Raw genomic sequence first — 18,598 nt, 5'->3', positions numbered from 1 at the left:
CAACAAGGAATGGAGGTTTTCCCTGCCCCTCCTCCTGCCATTGATGTATCCATAGAAAAACTTTTTGTTGTCCTTAACAGAAGTGGCAAGATTGAGTTCAAATCGTGCTTTTGTCTCTCTAATTTTCTTTCCACATGACCTAACTATATTCCTAAACTTTTCCTGAGTAGCCAGCCCTTTCTTCCATAGCCTCTAAGACCTCTTTTTAACCTGAATTTCCTTCAGTATCTTCCTGTTCAATCAGACTGGCTGTCTTCCCCTCCAGCTTGCCTTTCAGCACACAGGAACAGCCTGCTCCTGTGCATTCGGGTCTTGCTCCTTGAAGTACGCCCACCCCTCCTGGACCCCTTTGTTTTCAAGGGCTGTTTCCCAGGGTACACTCTGAATCAGTCTTCTGAAAAGGACAAAATCTGCCCTCTGGAAGTCCAGTGTAGAGGGTTTATTGTTGGCTCTCCTTGCATCCCTGAGTATTGAAAACTATTATTTCATGGTCGCTGTGCCACAGACAGCCTCCTACCACTACATCTCCCACCAGCCCCTCTCTGTTTGTGAACAGAAGGTCTAGTGGGCACACAGCCCTGGTGGGCTCATTTACCAGTAGGAAATTATCATCTCTACGCTCTAGGAATCTCCTAGACTGCCTCTTCTCTGCTGTGTGGAGTTCCCAGCAGATATCCATCAGGTTAAAGTCACCCATGAAAACAAGGGATGGTGATTCTGAGACATCAGCCAGCTGCTTGTGGAATAATTCATCACTCTCATCATCTTGGTTGGGTAGTCTATAACAGACTCCCACCAGGATGTCAGCCTTATTGGCCTTCCCCCTGACTTTGACCCACAGGCACTCAACCTTATTGTTCCTGGTCTCAAGTTCTACAGAGTCAAGAGTCTCTCTAACATATAGAGCCATTCCTCCACCTCTCCTCCCTTGTCTGTCCCTCCTGAAGAGCCTGTAGCCACCCATGGCAGCACTCCAGTCATGGGAGTCATCCCACTAAGTTTCTTCACAGCTTTCCTGCTGCACAGTGGCTTTCAGCTCCTCCTTTGTTTCCCATACTGTGTGCATTGGTGTACATGCACTTCATCTGGGCTGCTGATTTCACTCTTAACTCGGGCTTTCCACCCTTGGGCTCATCTCTGGAGAGCCTGGTTTTAATCCCCTCCCTGTCGGAAAGAGTGCAGTGGACAACACACAGATTAATATAATCAAAGTATTGCTGTTTATTGAGAATAGCATAATATAAGCATATTGCTGATTGGTACAACACATTCTTCATATACCACAAGGCACTATCTAACTATCAATATCTAACAAGGCACTATCACTATCAATACAGTTGTTTATGTGCTGTCTTATGGGATGTTTTCCCATCCTGTTATTCTTCTCTTCTGCTGCCAACTCCCTTATCTTTTGCCCATAGCTGATCTTTTAGTAACCTTGCAGCTGGGCCTCAAGGCCCTTAGCTCACTCTGGCTAAAGCTAAGTAGTCAGAATTGCTTACATGTCCATTTTCTTCCAAAGATTCTCCAACACCTCCCCCTTCAAACCTAGTGTAAGGCCCTCCTGATCATTCCTGCCAATTTATGGGCACTAGTCCTTTTGCCCCTGCTAGACAGATGAAACCCATTTGGTTTGAGGACATTAGGTACCATGGAATTTGCCCCATGGTCAAAGAACCCAAAACCCTGCCATTAACACCAGTCCCTAAGCCATGAGTTAACCCGCTGGATCACCCTGTTAGTTCCCTCATCCATCGCTGTCGCTAGAGGGATGGAGGAGAACACAACTTGGGCTCCTGGTCCCTTCACCAGTTGCCCCAAGTCCTTGAAGCTCTCTTAACTGAATGGCTGCTTCTCGTTATTACATCAGCATCTCGCTATTACCTCACCATTACATCATTATTACCTCCCACCTCCCCGGCACTGCGGGCAGCCCCTGCACAGGCGACACCACAGGCACAGAGCTTTCGGAGAAAGAGACAACTTCCCCCATCAAACTGGGAGCTGTGACCCCTTTCACAACCACGCCAGCAGCTGCGCCAACGCAACCCTGCACCACCACCCCCGCGTCACAGATCCGCCACGGCCGCAGCCCAGACACCGCCCGCCCACCGCCACTGCGCAAGCGCCGTTAGGAGGCGGAGTCCCGCGCCCCTCCCCTCACCGCCCCCTGAGCCTTGCGGCGTTCCGTAGCGGCAGCGCAGGGAGGCGGAGTGCTGGGTAGGGCCCAGGGGAAGCAGGCCCGACGCGCTGGCGAGATGGCGGCGCAGAAGATTAACGAAGCGCTGGAGCACATCGCTAAAGCGGAGAAATAGTGAGCAGAGGGGAGGGAAGGAGGGAGGGCGGAAGGTGGGGGAGGCTGGCGAGTGGGTGCGATGGCTGCCAGCTCACCGCCCGAGCTGCCAGGCCCGCCTGGCTCTGCTGCCCCATGAAAGCTTTGCATCGCCTCCTACTCGGGCAGGGCTCCGCGCAGTGCTCCGCGCAGTGCTCCGCTTGCCACCGCGGCTGCCTTTTCCCGCGGCGTCCGAGTCCCGGAGCTGCTGTCCGCCGGCTGAAGGCTGCAGCTCTGTTAACCCCTCTTCATCCCTTGTCCGCCGCGGGGCGAGGGCGTGGGTTCTTGGGAGTTGTAGTTCTTGCCGGCGCCTCTGTTGGGAGTGGAGGCCTCGGGAGAACTACAGCTCCCATGGTGCTCCGCGGGGAGTGGTGGGGAGGGGGGAAGGCTCTGGGATGGTGGCGACCCCGCGGAGAGAGCTGGTGACCCTGCGGGGGAAGGTGAGGGGGGTACAGTGTGTGTCAGGCGAATGGGACCTCTGGGGAAGGGGAGGGGAAGTTCCGGGCTGGGGGAGCATGGCGCAGGGAGCGGGAGAAGGTGGCTGCCCGGGCCCTCTTCTGGCTCAGGCGTCCCCTCCCCACCGGCGGTGGGTGCTAAAGGGCGTTCTTCTTGCCTAAAGTGGGAGGATAAAGTTAAAATCTCGTGTCTTTGAAGCTATAGGGCTCAGAGACATTAAGCCTGAGCAGTTTCATTAAGGGCCATGAAGTAGCCTCTATTGCTGTGACCCTAACTGAAGATCGAGGGCAGTCACTTCTGCTGAAGGCAGCAAAATACAGACAAACGGGAGAAAGGAGTTAATGTGGATTGTGGTGAACAAGAGCGCTTAACCTTGCTGAGATAGTGTGTTTGCTTGTTTCCTGCTTATGAGAAAACCGTGTTGTTTTGTTTTGGTTTTTTTCTAGATAGGCTCAAAGATCTCTGCTGATATTTAGCTTAGAGAGCTTAACAAATACATAAGATAGTCTTTTAATGTGTATTGTATCACTGAATATAGTAATTTTGCTTAAAAGTCTCAGTTTCACAGACCACAGCATAGATGTATCAAAGGCAACTAATTCAATGGTGCTATCACTTTAGTAAGAATCGTGACAGGCCATCCAGAAATCCTGATATTGGAAGTATGAACTGTGATAGAGGAGAGACATCCTCAGAATAGCAAAAAATGGTATCAGAGTATCTTATTCAAGTTACTTGGCCAAAAGTGCCTTTCAGTTAAGTTAATTTTAAACTTAACCTGGAAGACATTTGAAATGAAAGGTGCCTTAATCTGCGGGTTAAAGCTTGTGTATTTCAGCTTTGAGGCTTTGCATCTGATAAAAATAAGGCACTCTAAAGGCTTGCTTTAGAGTTTGATAATGTGGCTTTCGTTCAAGTAAGAAAACAAAACCCACCAACACAGGATCTATAAACAACTGTTTTTTTCAAAATTAGGCATATTCTTAATGAAGTGCTTGCCTGAAACAATTACAGAAGTGCAGTCTAAACTTATGGTAATTTTTATAAATTTTTTTTTTCTTTTTTTTTAGAAGTGAGGATGTCATAATGTTGAAATTGACATTGCCTGGTGACTCACCCAATTTTGCAATGTATATTTTCTCATATATATATGTGTGTGTGTGTGTGTGTCACCATTCAGTGTCATGCTCCATTTTAGACATACAAATGACCTATGAGTCTTCGTGTTTGTAAGTAAATCCTTTCATTTGTGAACTCAGTGGAGAGTCTTTGATAATCCTTAGCAGCAAAAAATTACTGTAAAGAAACACTGGGAACTTTGTGGTGTGTGACACTGTCATGTGTTGTGGTATTAGGCATCATGAGGTACCATGTTGGTGCAGGTGGAAGTATTATTCTTCTGCTGGCCTCTTACAGTTGAGGAGCTGAACTTAAGTCTCTCTGGGGACAGTAGAGGCGTGTTAGGGTGATGGGTGTAACTATGGGAGAATATTGGTGCAATTCCTTACAATGCTGGCATTTATTTTTACAGTAGTGTTGCCACCATGGTATTGGCATATAGATCATAGAATCATAGAATTGGCTGGGTTGGAAGGGACCTCAGAGATCATCAAGTCCAACCCTTGATCCACTACCGCTGCAGTTACCAGACCATGGCACTGAGTGCCACATCCAGTCTCTTTTTAAATATCTCCAGGGATGGAGAATCCACCACTTCCCGGGGCAGCCCATTCCAATGTCTGATCACCCTCTCAGTAAAGAAATTCTTTCTAATGTCCAACCTAAACCTCCCCCGGCACAACTTGAGACCTCTTGTGCCCTCTTGTCTTGCTGAGAGTTGCCTGGGAAAAGAGACCAACCCCCCCCTGGCTACCCCCTCCTTTCAGGGAGTTGTAGAGAGTGATGAGGTCTCCCCTGAGCCTCCTCTTCTCCAGGCTGAACAGCCCCAGCTCCCTCAGCCTCTCCTCATAGGATCTGTGCTGGAGTCCCTTCACCAGCCTGGTTGCCCTCCTTTGGACCTGCTCCAGGACCTCGATATCCTTCCTAAACTGAGGGGGCCTTCAGATAATTGCTCCTTTTCAGGGGTATTTTTAAATACGTGTGAAGAGCTTTGGGATAATACATAAATTTTTTACCAATTATTAATATGCCTTTCTTCTTGCATTTCAGTCTGAAAACTGGATTCTTAAAGTGGAAACCAGATTATGACAGTGCAGCTACGGAATATGGGAAGGCAGGTATGCATGGCTGTAAATATGGCCACATAATTTATGATTTCAGAGTATTCTTATTTTAACTGCGCTTCTGTGTGTAAGTAAAACTGTTGTGAAGATAAAGTAAGATGGAACAACAAACAAAATACTCTTACTAGCACTGTGAAATAAATTTTAGATCATACTTGGAGATCTGAAACAGCTGTCAAAATTTTTTTTTCAAGCTTATGACTTCTACTTTGTATATTTCTACATGTGATAAAAATAAAGCTTTCCTTCTTTCACTTGTCCACCCCCAAATCTTATGACTTTGCCTACAAAACCACAAATATTTGAGCTGGTTTTAAAACTTTGTTTTTTCATCATCTTATGAAGTATGTCCTGACAAAGAATGTTTCAATAAGGAAGTGATGCTGAGATGCTGCCAGGTTTGTTTGGTTTGGTTTTTTGTTGTTTTAATGTGTTTTTTTCCCAGCATAGTAACATCTCTCTTCCTCCTCCCCCCACCCTTTTTTTTTTCTTTCCTGTTGCAATTGTCACACTGAATATAAATTTTTTTACTGGTTGATTTCTTTTTGCTCTCAAACAATTTTCTCTTTGTAGTAGTTACTACAAAAGCTTTTTGGCTTCTTACTTTAGGCATTATTACACATTCATTTAAGTCTGGATAAAAAATATAAAAACCTGGAACAGCAATTAGGGCATTTGTAAATTGAAATTTATTTTAAATCCTACTTTTTTATCATATCAATCTAATGAAGATAGAAATACATATTTGTACCAGAAGTGGTTGGGTTGAGGAAGTTATTCTAAGTATGCACTGTTGATGGTACATTTCTATTCCTGCCATACTGATTTTTATAGCCTCTAATGATTAAAACTATATACATATATGTATGCATTCCTGCAATTCTGTAATTAAAATACAGAATGAATGAGTTCCAGAACCCAGCTGAACACATTGTGCAGAATGTGTGGTACAGTGGTGGTATGAAAGTGTTGTTGGCAATAAATATTCTCAGTGGTAACTGACTAAAGAAGCAAGGAAGACCGTTGTGGGATTTTTTTTTTGCAAGATCTTTCTAAACTAGCCATGAATTGAACAGAAGTGGTGAAGTAAGGAAAATGATAAGCTGTAAATAAGAACTTCATTTGATTTCTTGCAGCTGTTGCTTTCAAGAATGCCAAGCAGTTTGACCAGGCAAAGGATGCCTGTTTACGGGAAGCTCAGGCACATGAAAACAATAAAGCGTATCTTTTGACTGTTAATTATTTTTTTTTATTATTTTTTTTTACCAAGAAGTTGAATACCTGCTATTTAAAATGGGGTAAAGGGGCTGGCAGAAGATATTTTAATGTATATCTGCATTTTGTTAGTCTAACAAAATGATCCTTTAGAAGTCTGTTCCTGTGTGCTCTGAGTGGGAATACTGAAGAACTGGTTTTGTGAGAAAATCTGTGTTTCTGGTAACACCTGGAGTGGTAAGGTGCTGAACAGTGCCTGAGATGTCTAGGTACTGCATCAGCAATTATTTTCATTTTTTTATTTAAATACAAATGGATAGTATAAAATAAATGCAGCTCTGACACAATACTTGTCAGTGTTTAATAACTAGGAACATATTTTAAGTAAATGTGCTTCTTATCATATGTACAGGCAGTTGTAATTTGGTATATTGCATGTATTCTGTTGTTAGAAGCATATATTTTGGACACCTTGCCTGAAAATGTAGATTTCATTCAATTTATTGGGATTCCTTGTTTTGAAAATAGTACATGTATAAGATATTGTATACTAATAATTTTTCTGCATTATATTTTTGTGGCTTTTGTCCTTGACTTTGACAATGTTACTTCCAGTCTCTTCCATGCTGCCAAGTAAGTACAGAAGCACTGAGCAATCTGCAAGAAATTTTCTAACATATGGTACAAGAATGAACTGTCCTTTTGATCTCATTGTAGTAAATGATGTGGCCCAAGTGATTTTGGTGTTTCAGAATCAGTTTAGTGGAAGTGCGGGCTAGGAAGTTGAAAACCTCCAATGGCAATCTGAAGAAATGATAAGTTTGATGTTCTTGAGCACATTTTGTTATAATATTTTTTGTTATAATTTAGATTAACTTTCTGTAATTTTGAAATTCTGTATGGTTGATGTTATTATTTTTTTTTAATTACCAAGTACTTCAAAGCAAACAGATAATGACAAATAATCCAAATATTGCATGTGGATCAGATAAGAATAGATTTTTAGTGGGCAGTGTGGTTGAAGTACTTCATTTGTGGAAGATAATATTACATGTGCACTGTCTTATTAAGTAAAACACTTGAAACACCTTTAAAGCACTAAAAGTAACAGTGAAGTGATAGCTGATGCATGGTAACTTTTGCTGTTTTCTTTCAACTTGCTAAAACACACCTTATTTAACTAAATTATACATTTTTTCTTTGCAGAGCTTATGAACAAGCTGGTATGATGCTAAAGGTACTTGCAAGTACTAGTTTTTGTTAAAAAATTCTATTCTAGTGAAGAATGTTGTGTACTGGACCATTTTACAAATATATGTAAGAGAAAAGTATAGTAAAGTGGTATTTTTCTGTTGATTCAGTCCCCACCAATATCCTCAATAGTTTAGGGAAGGGACATTTCTACCTGGGGGGAAAAAAGTGCTTTTCCTTTTGTAGAAGGAAGGGTGAAGGCCTCCTTTCAGAAGATAATGTAAAAGTGGTGCTGCTTTTGCTCTAAGCTACCCCAAAGTCACTCCTTACCTGAAGGTTTGGTACGTAAAAGGGAATTTTGTGAAGTTGGTGGTCAGCATTCACTAGTTGTAAAACTTGGTAAAGAAAGATTAAAATCTCAATAAGTAGGTTATTATAGTTTGCAGAAGTACAGCTTGTGGTAGCAGTGTCTCTCTGACTGTTGTGCAGGAGATGCAGAGACTCCCTGAAGCAGTTCATCTGATTGAGAAAGCCAGTATGATGTACCTGGAGAATGGGACACCAGATACAGCAGCTATTGCACTGGAACGGGCTGGAAAGTAAGTCTGGGATACTGGGGGCTAAAATGCATGCAGAGCATGGGTATGTCTTTGGTATTCTTTCTTTTTGATGCTTCTAAGTAAAAAAATATTTCATCTGAGGAGAAATTATTTATGCTTATTACAGGATAATAGAAAATGCATGCCCAGAGAAAGCTGTGCAGCTCTATCAGCAGGCAGCATCTGTATTTGAAGTAAGTGGGGTTTTTCTTTGGTGTTTGCTTTTGGATTTTTTTTTCCTCACCAGCAAATAATTTTTCAGTCCTAGAAAGTATTAAAAAATGAATGACTTGGTGTTTCAAGTCAGCTATAAAGTTAAGAAAAAAGCTAACATTAGGTTCTACATTATGTTTCCTTCCTTTCATATCGGTGGCTGAGTATTGAAGCTGAAGGCTTCTTATGCTGTAGAGAAGGAAGCTGTAAAAGTTAGGAGTCAGTCTGCTTTTTTTCTCTCAGTTGGAGACTTGACTGAATCTGCATTTTGTATGTTGTTTTCTGCCTCTTGTTGGGCAGCCAAGAGGGTAGGGAATGTGGCTGTTGTTGGGTCCTGAAGCCTAAGAAAGTTAAATCCTTGATGGCACAGAAGAGATGCTCTACCCATTCCATGAAAAGATGAATTGCCTTTCACTGCTGCCTTTGGCATACTTTTCTATCCTCAGTTGTTGCATGTTTCCAGATTAGCAGATTTCCATTAATATTACTTTGTTCTGTAGATCCATGTGGGAGGTGGCTGTGGGACTTGTGTGCACCAATACTCTTCATGTTTCCCTTGAGTGTGTCAGCTACCGATACAATAATTAGCAGCTGTCCTAAGTTACACATAACATACTTGCATTAGGGTCTTGTGGTCTTAATTCCATGCAAATTAAATATGAATTATGATTAAATATGAATTCTTTTTCTCCTTCTCTAGAATGAAGAACGTTTACGGCAAGCATTAGAAATGCTAGGGAAGGCATCAAGACTTCTAGTCAGAGGACGCAGGTATAGCTTGGTGGCTTTTTTTTTTTTTTAATGTAATTGTATCTTTAATAGTGATTTTTCACTGTTAGTGGTTTTTTTTTTCCCTTGCTTTTTAAAATTAAAAAAAATTTTTTTTCTTGGTGTTGCTTGGTTTATATATTGGTACTTTATTCTTCTTTGAGACACACTTGATTAATTGATTCTGTGGGGTGTGCCATCTTTATCAAGGAACCACTGTTTTATGTTCTGGGATAGGAGAACATGGGCTGTAAGGCTTTGTTTGCTTTTTATTTGTTCAATAGCTGGAAAGCACACACACCAGTTTTTAAGAATTCTCACAGAATCACTGAGGCTGGAAAGGACCTCTGAGATGATCAAGTGCAGTCTATGACTTCACATATCATATCAGCTATACCATGGCATTAAGTGCCATATCCAGTCTCTTCTTAAAACACCTCCAGGGATGGTGACTCCACCACCTCCCTGGGCAGTCCTTTCCAATGTCTTTTTTTTTTTCTGCACTAACATGTAGAAAGAACTTAAAAGTCTTCTATAACTGTGTAATATAAAACAGGGGAATTAGGTGACTAGTGCAAGGAAAGAAATCTGTTTGCAGCAGTCTGATTCTGAACTTCTTAAGGAATGTATCTTGGAGTCTCGGTGGGCATTTATTTTAGTTGTGAATTACTAGCAGCAAACTGGATCTGCAATTGAGCTTAGACTTCCTTCACTGAGACATTCAGTTCCATTAAGAGATTGTCTGGATTTCTAACTACTTCTAAACCACTTTATTTCAGTGCAAAACTGTAGTCAGAAAAGAAAATTTATGAAGTAACTTGAAAGTGTGTCTGTGAAATTAAGTGATCAAAGCTTCAGAACATCTGAAATACTTGGTTGCTATGCTGCTTTATAGCTCAGGTGCTATTGCTAATTTCTAAGTTTAATATGATTATTAAGAGAGTGTTCAAACTGAAAAGCAGTTACTATGACTTAATATTGATAGTTTGTGGATATCAGACTTACTGATAGCTTATAGTAGTAACCTTATGACATGAAGAAAATCTGTTAATGTACATAAGAGGACATTCATCTTGTACAGTGTTATGAGTAATGAGGTTTCTCTGAATGAATACCAGAGATGTTGTTCTGCACAAATGCAAAACGAATGGCTAACTATATATTTCCTTATCTTCTCTTTTAGCAAGATCTACTGCTGATTTTTAGTTGTACTGCTTTTTATTCTAGTGAAATTGCTGGTATAATAGTTAAACACTGTATAATTAGCCCCAGGTTCATATGCTGTATTCCTGGCACTATTCCTGATACTTTGAACTTATCTTTTTTTAGGTTAGATGAGGCTGCACTCTCTCTTCAAAAGGAGAAAAGTATTTACAAGGAAATTGAAAATTATCCTACGTGCTATAAGGTAAATTCTAATAGACAATTTCTGATAGTGCAATTTAAGTTTTTCTGGGTAACTAATGGCAGCTGACATTTGACTGACAGTATGTACCTTTTGAATCAGTGATATGTTTCTTGCTGAATGCTGAGAATTTGTGGTGGTGTATGTTTCCCCAATCTTTTAATTGTTTTGTTTTGGGTTTTTTTTCCACTACTAGATTATTGAAGCTAAGATGCTGTTACCTACCAGAGCTGTAAAAAACAATGAATACATGAAAAACATTCTGAAAAATAACTAACAATACAAACTATTACTTGGTGCAACAGTTCATTGCAATGTTACAGATTATAATCTGTTTAGTCCTGGTTGAGAATATGGTTTACTACTTTATTCTTACTCTGTGATCTTAAGAAATACTGTGGATTATAAGGACCTTTTTCACATTAAATATTAACAATCCAGTATTTTTCTCATATTTTACTGTTGATTTCTAAAGAATCACCGTGTTGTTTGTGTTGTTTTTGTTTGTTGTTTGTTCTTTGTGTGTTTTTTGTTTAGAAAACTATTGCTCAAGTTTTAGTTCATCTTCACAGAAATGATTATGTTGCTGCAGAAAGATGTGTGAGGGAAAGCTATAGGTAAGTCTGCTTCATGTTCTATAATACTAAATCAAATGGTTCCTTTCTGTAGGTCTGTACTTATAAAAGAGCAATGGAAATGCTGTCAGGAAATTTTAAGCCTGTACTTAATGTTGATTTGCAGTACAATAATAGCCTGGTATATGGCCATGGGGATTTTTTCTTCACTCCTTAAAGATTTAACTGTGATAACTGTGGTGATTGTTCTTAGTGAACCTAAAATAAAGTTAGTAATGAACAAGTAGTTATGGGTGGCAGGTGAACCGAGATGGAAATTAGAAGGCCTTCTAAATTTTACCCATGTTAAAAGCTGAGGAGAATAATGTTCAGCTGTGATTCTTGCCTTACAATATACTTTGGATTGTGTCTTTTTTTTTTTTTAATTTTATTTTTCAAATGGAACAGAGATGGATTAGCTATTGTAAATGAATATTCAGATTTACACCTGGGTGTTTCTGTGTGTTGCTAGCTGAATTTTAATTGTTTCAGTATCTTTTTGTCATTTCATGTGTGGAGATCCTTACAAAGCTGAAGCTCTCAGCTTGCCATTATCGTATTTTTAAAGTTTGAGGATGGAAGTACTGAATGCAGTCTTAAAATGTGCAGTAACAGCATTCCAGTATAATCAATTAAACTATCTAGTATTGTGATTAGATTGAGGGATAGATTAATCTAAATATTAAGTAAAGTTCACAGCATGTCAATTACTGTGTTTCTGGTTATGTTGACCTAGGAGATTTTGTCCTTGTCATATGCACAGAGACAAAAAGCAAGACAACTACTTTTTATTAATTTTTTAGCTTGTTGATAGAATTGAAAGATAATTTAGGAAGCAGAAAGGAGTCCAGTTGAATGCATTGAAATAAAGAGGACATTCTTCACACATCCAGAAGAAAATTCTTGTGTCAGAATCTAGATTAGTGCTTAACACCCTGGTTCCAGAGGCTATCCCAGCAACTCCATTTCACCTTTCATAAGGACTTAAGTAAACAAGTACTGAAACAACAGATTTTTGCTTAAACTGTTCTAGTGAAATGACCTCAATGTATGTCTTAGTTATAGTGTACCTCTTTTAGAAAGATCAGTCTTTGAACATCTTTCTCATATATTCCAGGTCCTCAATTAGAAACTATTTACAGAATTTTGTGTTTAAGGTGGAGAGTTCATTAATAGTCATGAAAAATTAAAATATTATAATCTCTTTTTGTCTTGACTATGATTGTAGTCTTATTGTCAGCATGCAGACTAATATGGCTGACTATTTTATGGATAAGATCCATGTATCTGGTGAAATCAAAGTGGTTATAGGCAGTTTTGTGGAATAAACAGTCCATCAGATTCTTAAAAGGTGCTTACTCTTCTGCTAATTATCAGCAGCATTTAAAAGTGGAATAGCCAAGTATCACTTAAATTGCTGAAATTCCCTAAATTAACACTGAATTTCCTTTAGTATACCAGGTTTTAATGGAAGTGAAGACTGTGCAGCACTAGAGCAACTTTTAGAAGGGTATGACCAGCAAGATCAGGATCAAGTTTCTGAAGTCTGTAATTTGCCACTATTCAAATACATGGACAATGATGTAAGTAGGTCTTGCCTTTGAATTTTTAAAAAAATAATTGTTTTGCTTGCTCAGGATGGGAGATTTTTTTTATTCTAGTAGAGGAATATAAGAAGAGCACTGTCTGTTTATTTGTTGTGACTTGCTTTGTTATCCTGGCCTGTGCCTATGAACTTTGTGTGTTCTTTGACTTTGCTGCCTGCCAATGTAAATTCCCACAATGTTGTTCCTTTCAGACAGTGGGAGGGCTTAGGTGAAAGAGCAGTGTGTTACGGATGTGCTAAGTTTATTGGAGTTCCCTTCTGCTTCATTCCTTAAGGCCAGAACAGTTTGCAGCTTATGCTTTACCTATGGAAATAGCATATAGCTGGTATGAATACCCTAAACAATACAGAATATTATGCCTACAGGATAGCATTGTTGAATATTTTGGGTTTTTTTCAGAGCTTATTCCGTAGCAAGGTACTAAGTGGTGCTTTTTTGTGTGCTAAGGAATTGTATCCTCACCCTTTTTTTTGTTCCGTTTTATTTTTATTTGTTGTGGGGTTTTTTGTTTTTTAATCTGTAAATTGTGGAAGTGTAAGGATAGGAAAGGTGTGAATGAGGCATCCACCTGTGCCAAACCTTGACAATGTTGACTAATTTTACTTTGTTACTATATTGAATAGGAAAAATAAAGATACTAGTCTTACTGAAAGACACTTGTAAGACTTTTTACATAACTAGTACTAGTTAGTTTATGCAGAGCTGCATACTGAAAAATTATTATTTTTTACATAAATCTTAAGTCACAAAAGATGTAGGGTGTGGCCAAATAACCATTATCAATATAGATCTCTCATCCCATTTTCAGTATCTGAGATGGAGAAAAAATGAACCAATGTTAGGCTTACTCTAAGCTGGAAAAATTTACTCTGAAAACAACGTTAATAAATTTTCTGTACTGAATGTTACCTGCTTGCTCATTGTGAATGTCAGTAAATTCTGTACAGTGTAATTCATCAGCATTTCACTTCTGTAATAGTACAGAAATTAAACATGCCTTGTTGTTGTCAGTATGCCAAGCTTGGTCTTACCTTGGTGGTGCCAGGAGGTGGGATCAAGAAGAAATCACCAAATGCTGCACAAGACAAAGCAAGAGGACCAGCTACAGTGGGCTCTCATGCTGATGAGGAAGAGGATGAATATTCTGGTGGATTATGCTAGCTACAAACAGATTGTCTGAGATATCTGACTTATTTGTGACATTGAGCATATCCAAAGGTACTAGATTTACCAGAGCTTCATTGCAATTGTGATATGGGAATGCTAATATTAACTTGGCAGCTTCTGGGTACAGTGCAGGAGAAAAAAGCATGACTGTACCTACCATCTAGAAACATCTTTGGACTTAAATTTCTTACCTGGTAGGAGCTTCCTCAGGGCCCTGCCTTCAGTTGTTAGGAAAAATTTGAGAGAAATTTTTACTAAGAGCACAGTTTAGAAACCAAAAGAAACCAAAACCCCAGAAGCACTGGAGTAGGGAGAGTGGTACGAAGTTTTAAATGCTGGTTTTCAACAGCTGATCCTTTTTGGTCCCAGTAATACGTTTGCTGTTGTTTTTTTGAGTGAAAAATGTGATCGTGCATCTGGCTATTTGTCTCCCGTTTAACACCATTTAACACTGAGCCAGGCAGAATTTTCCACTGGTATAAATACTGGGGGGAGCATTCAGTTTATTTCCAAATTTTTAATTTTTTTTACTCCATGGCAGAGTATTAATGTTTTATTCTTTACAAGCATTATCCAGGTGGGTGTGGAAAATACTAAGTCTACCAGCTTGAAATATATCTTACAAGCTTAAAAGTACACACCCTTTCATCTTAAAATGTTTATTGACCTAAAGTCTTTGGAAATACATGAGTGCATAGTGTTTGTAATGTACATCTTGGTAAAAGAAGGAGTGGACACATTTTCTGAGTGGTGTTTCTAAAGCATGCAATAACCAAAACAGAAACTGAAGGTAGCAGATAATGTGCATTGAGTGTAAAGCTCTGAAGACAGAGTTTTAACAGAAACTTACATGGAATGTTTCAATTATATGTTTGAGTTAATGATTGTTGTAGGTGTTTATTTACTAATCAATACCCTATTCTATGAAGACATTTCATTCTTTCATATTTTCAGTCAAATATCTCTTACAATTGGCATTTTTCAAATTAACTCAAAAATCCAAAGTAACCAAATTTTAATGCATCTTCTCTGTTTGGTTTCAAATCATCCTGTGTTTTGCAAGCTAAACTTCTGTAGTGTCTTAAATTTGTTTGAACATTTTATGCTTAAAAGTTGACAATATGGGAAGCCGTACCCGTTGTCTCTTTCTTCAGAAGAACTTAATTAATAAAGATCTGCACTAGGGTGAGATCACTTGGAATCCAGTAGGGATTTTTATGTGATGCCCAAAGTTCATAAACAGTAGACCAAAAGCACAGTGTTAAGTGTTGGTGCAGTTTCTGCCACATTAAGGAATGGGATATCTTCAAAACTATCAAGCAAATGTCTGACATATATGTTATGTCTGGTGTTTTTTGGTGAAGGTAAACTTTTAGAGACTTAATACTTTCCTTGAGGTGATGAGTGCATAAGCTACAGCATGGTTTGCAGCAAAGTCACATTATATGTTTTAATGGACATTTAACAAGCAGTTCTGTCACATTTTATTATGTAAAAACCAGCTTGGATTTTTAAAGCTATTTGAGACTACACCTGCAGTTTTGTGCTGACAGCTAGTTTTCCTTTGTTATTAGTGATATGTATAGAAGTTTTTGCTTTTCTATAAAATAGCCTAAATGCAGTTTTGAGAATTGAGTTGCTTTTCATTGATTACAAGTATACATGAAAGGTGGTTTTGAAGACTGCTGTAGCTTTTTTTTTTCCACCCTTGGAGCACCTCACTCCAGTTTACTCGATGCCTGCTTTCTGGATTTGTTCAGGAAGGTGACAGTGCACTTTTTATGGGGAGTTTTTATCACGAGGAAAAAAAAAAAAAAAAGCACATGTAGGAGGAAGGAGCACTGGTAACACTAAGTAGTGCTCTTCAAGCTTTTTCTACTGCTTCCAATTCTGAAGTAAGTTTTATTGCATGGTGTGTATGAACAATTCTGAGTAGTTGACATGCATAAGAGGAATATTTGGGAACCTTGTGTGCTTCTGTGAAAGAGCTTGCAGACTTTATTTAAACTGTGCTTGTAGCACCAACAGGCCCTTAAAAGAAAAATGAAAATCGATATATTAAATTCTTAAAGCATACTTTTCATATTGCCAAAAAAATAATATGGATGTGCAAGACTGTCTTGCCACTCCCAATGCTTTTCTCTAGTTTTCCTGTGCCAAGTTTGGAAAATCTGGGACAAAAGTAACTTGTTCTAAACATTCTTAGCTGCCATTGAATTGAATGGAACTTTTCTGGATCTTCCAGATAGAATCTTAATCTTTGATTGCAATGTTGCTTCAAAGACCAAATCTGCAGAAACGGTAGTGTCTGAAAATAAGATGGTTTATTTTATATAACTTATTCTCCTATTTTAGGCAATGAAAGTGTTATAGGAATGTTAACTGCCTTTTAGTAAATGTTTAACTATAGAGCAAGCTATCTGTATATTATGTGTAAGTGTTTGGTTCTATCTCTCAAAGCAATTTGCACACATGTGTAAATAACATTTAAGTGATTTAAAATGGAACAAATACCATTTACAGCAAAAAAGTTTCTAAAACCAGTGTTGACAGTAAGAAAAATAAAAAGAAATTGTGCATGAAGGCTGATTGGTGGCCAATGCCATGTATATGTAAAATCAGAAAACTCCTAAATTATCTGTAACTTAAGACTCATTTTTTCCAAGTGCAGTGTGAAACCTGTGCTTTATTTGTTCTTTTTCCAAATCTATGGTGTATTAGAATACATAATGTGTTTGTAACAGCTCTACAGATGCTGCTTCTTGAGAAGAGGCTGTGTGTTTCACCAACATGAAAAATAAAACTTGAAACAGATATGTTTGTGCTGGCTTTCCCTGTCGTTGATGAGGTCCTGCTGAGCACGACCATTTGAAAATTAATATTATTTATTCTCAAGCAGATTTTGTGTGTGATCATTGTTCTGCAGATCTCGTCACCAAGTTTTGTGGGTGTATTATGTGATCACAGAAAAAGTCTTGGCTCAGGTTTGAGTGTCAGTGATGTCCAGTCTTTGTGGCTTATTCAGTAGACATTTGCTTACAGCCCATTTTATTTATCCTCTATTTTTTTGGTTTCTCTAACTGGCCTTTTGGTATCTTTCTTCTGGTTTTCATTATAGTGATAGTGACACTCATATACAGCTCTGTCCACCTAGAATAAAAGTATGTATGCATTTTACCTTTGCTGATTGTATCAGGGTGCTTGTTATCACTTCATTTCCCAAGGGCTTGAATTCAGAAAACACAATTGTTACGTTGTGTGTCATGCTTGAATTTGTTGTCTTTAACAACGTGAAACAGGGAGAAATAATGGGTTCTCCAGTACTTGGTCTGCCTTTCTCTTGGATAATTATGCAAGGCATAATTGCAGATTTAAAAAAAAGACTGTTTCTAATGATACAGATTCTTATATCTGCTGTCGAAGTAAAGCACATGTTTCCTCAGTTGAGCTGATTAAATGTGGAGCAAATTCTTGAAATCTTCTGGAATAATACACAGGTATGTTCCAAGCATTACCTGAATATGCTGTAAAGATTAAGAATGTTGTTACTGGGAACAGCAGAGATGTGAGAGAGATTCTCACACCAGACTATGCTTTGAGTATCAACACTGACCAACAAATGATGCACGTGGGCTTCTGGGTCTGCTGGAGGCTTCAAGAGGTCCCCACACCAAAACAGCTGAGGGTCAGTTGAATGTGGAGGATGCCTTAGCCATCAGAACTTCAACATTCATTTTTAGCAAGGGTAATTTTAGAAACAGTGTTTATTGCCTAACAAGAACATTTAAGTGATTAAACTGCTATTTAGGTCATAGTCTTTGATGATTTAAAAACAAACTTGGGGGTGCAGTGAAGAGGAGGAAGGTCAGTTTGGTTTCAGAATGGTTCATTCTTTACCCATGTCGTCTTAGGTATGTGCTAAAGTGGGACTGATATGTGTTTAGGCAGCTCTATAGATGAATTTATTTCTTCCAAGTTATTATTTGTAATGCTGTTGCAGATTTGGAGGGATGGTTTTCTTATAAATAATGGAGAGGTGTTATTTGTATTTCAATGAAAACAGAGTCAGCTTAAAGTACCTAAGGTATGTAGGTTTCTGTATATACTGGATTCATACAGAACTAGTGAAGAGGGTGAGAGCCTTTAAAGCATAAATGTGGATTTTAAGACTGCTGTGTTTGTTAGTGTTCATCATATTTATCATTTGGTCAGATTTTCCAAAGCAGTTTTCATCTATGAGATTGGGAGCTTGTAATTATTCAGTGGGAGTCAACAGGGAGTTTAAAAATCTGCTAGATTTCAACATTTGAAAAGGCATAGATCTTAATCAACTTAAGGATGTGAACCTTCTAACTCTTTAGAGATTTCATAATTGCAGAAAGAATCACATTTTCTGCTATTTTTAAACTCAAATCTTCTGGAACACTTGAGGACTTGAATGCCGAGGAATCTGTCACTGAAGTTTTCCAGTGTGATAGGAATCAGATGCTGCAAATAAACAGCTGTGAAAATTATAAGGAGTGAGCTGCCCTTTTAGAAAAACGTTGTTTTTATCATCAGTTTTACGATAAGTAGTGAACTTTTTTTGCATGTAGGAAATAGGAAAAAAAAAAAAAGCAGTCCCCGAACAATTAGTAGAAGCAATAAAAGTAGAGTAAGGAGGAGTAGCTTCTTGGAGCATGAGGGAATCACTTGGGATCTGTGAGTGAGGATGAGCAGGGATATTAATGTCTAAGCTTATGGTCTGTAGAGGCCAGCACCACCAGGACCTGGGAACACCTCTGCTTT

At 38.8% G+C, this 18,598-nt stretch overlaps 1 protein-coding gene across 1 annotated transcript; it reads left to right on the top strand.

Annotated features, from left to right (window-relative positions):
* Positions 1-2,133: 2,133 nt before the first annotated feature.
* NAPG (NSF attachment protein gamma) lies at positions 2,134-16,624 on the top strand. Its single transcript, XM_071737146.1, has 12 exons — positions 2,134-2,314; positions 4,958-5,025; positions 6,168-6,252; positions 6,862-6,879; positions 7,453-7,483; positions 7,927-8,036; positions 8,164-8,230; positions 8,950-9,020; positions 10,347-10,425; positions 10,960-11,039; positions 12,490-12,619; positions 13,655-16,624. The coding sequence occupies exons 1-12, from the start codon at positions 2,259-2,261 to the stop codon at positions 13,802-13,804; spliced, it is 945 nt and encodes a 314-aa protein (XP_071593247.1). The 5' UTR covers positions 2,134-2,258; the 3' UTR covers positions 13,805-16,624.
* Positions 16,625-18,598: the final 1,974 nt, after the last annotated feature.

This window comes from Heliangelus exortis, chromosome 2, assembly GCF_036169615.1.
Source record: "Heliangelus exortis chromosome 2, bHelExo1.hap1, whole genome shotgun sequence".
Classification (NCBI taxonomy): Eukaryota; Metazoa; Chordata; class Aves; order Apodiformes; family Trochilidae; genus Heliangelus; species Heliangelus exortis.
Note: the sequence above shows the minus strand (reverse complement) of the source record. Positions and strands in the feature narration are given on the sequence as shown.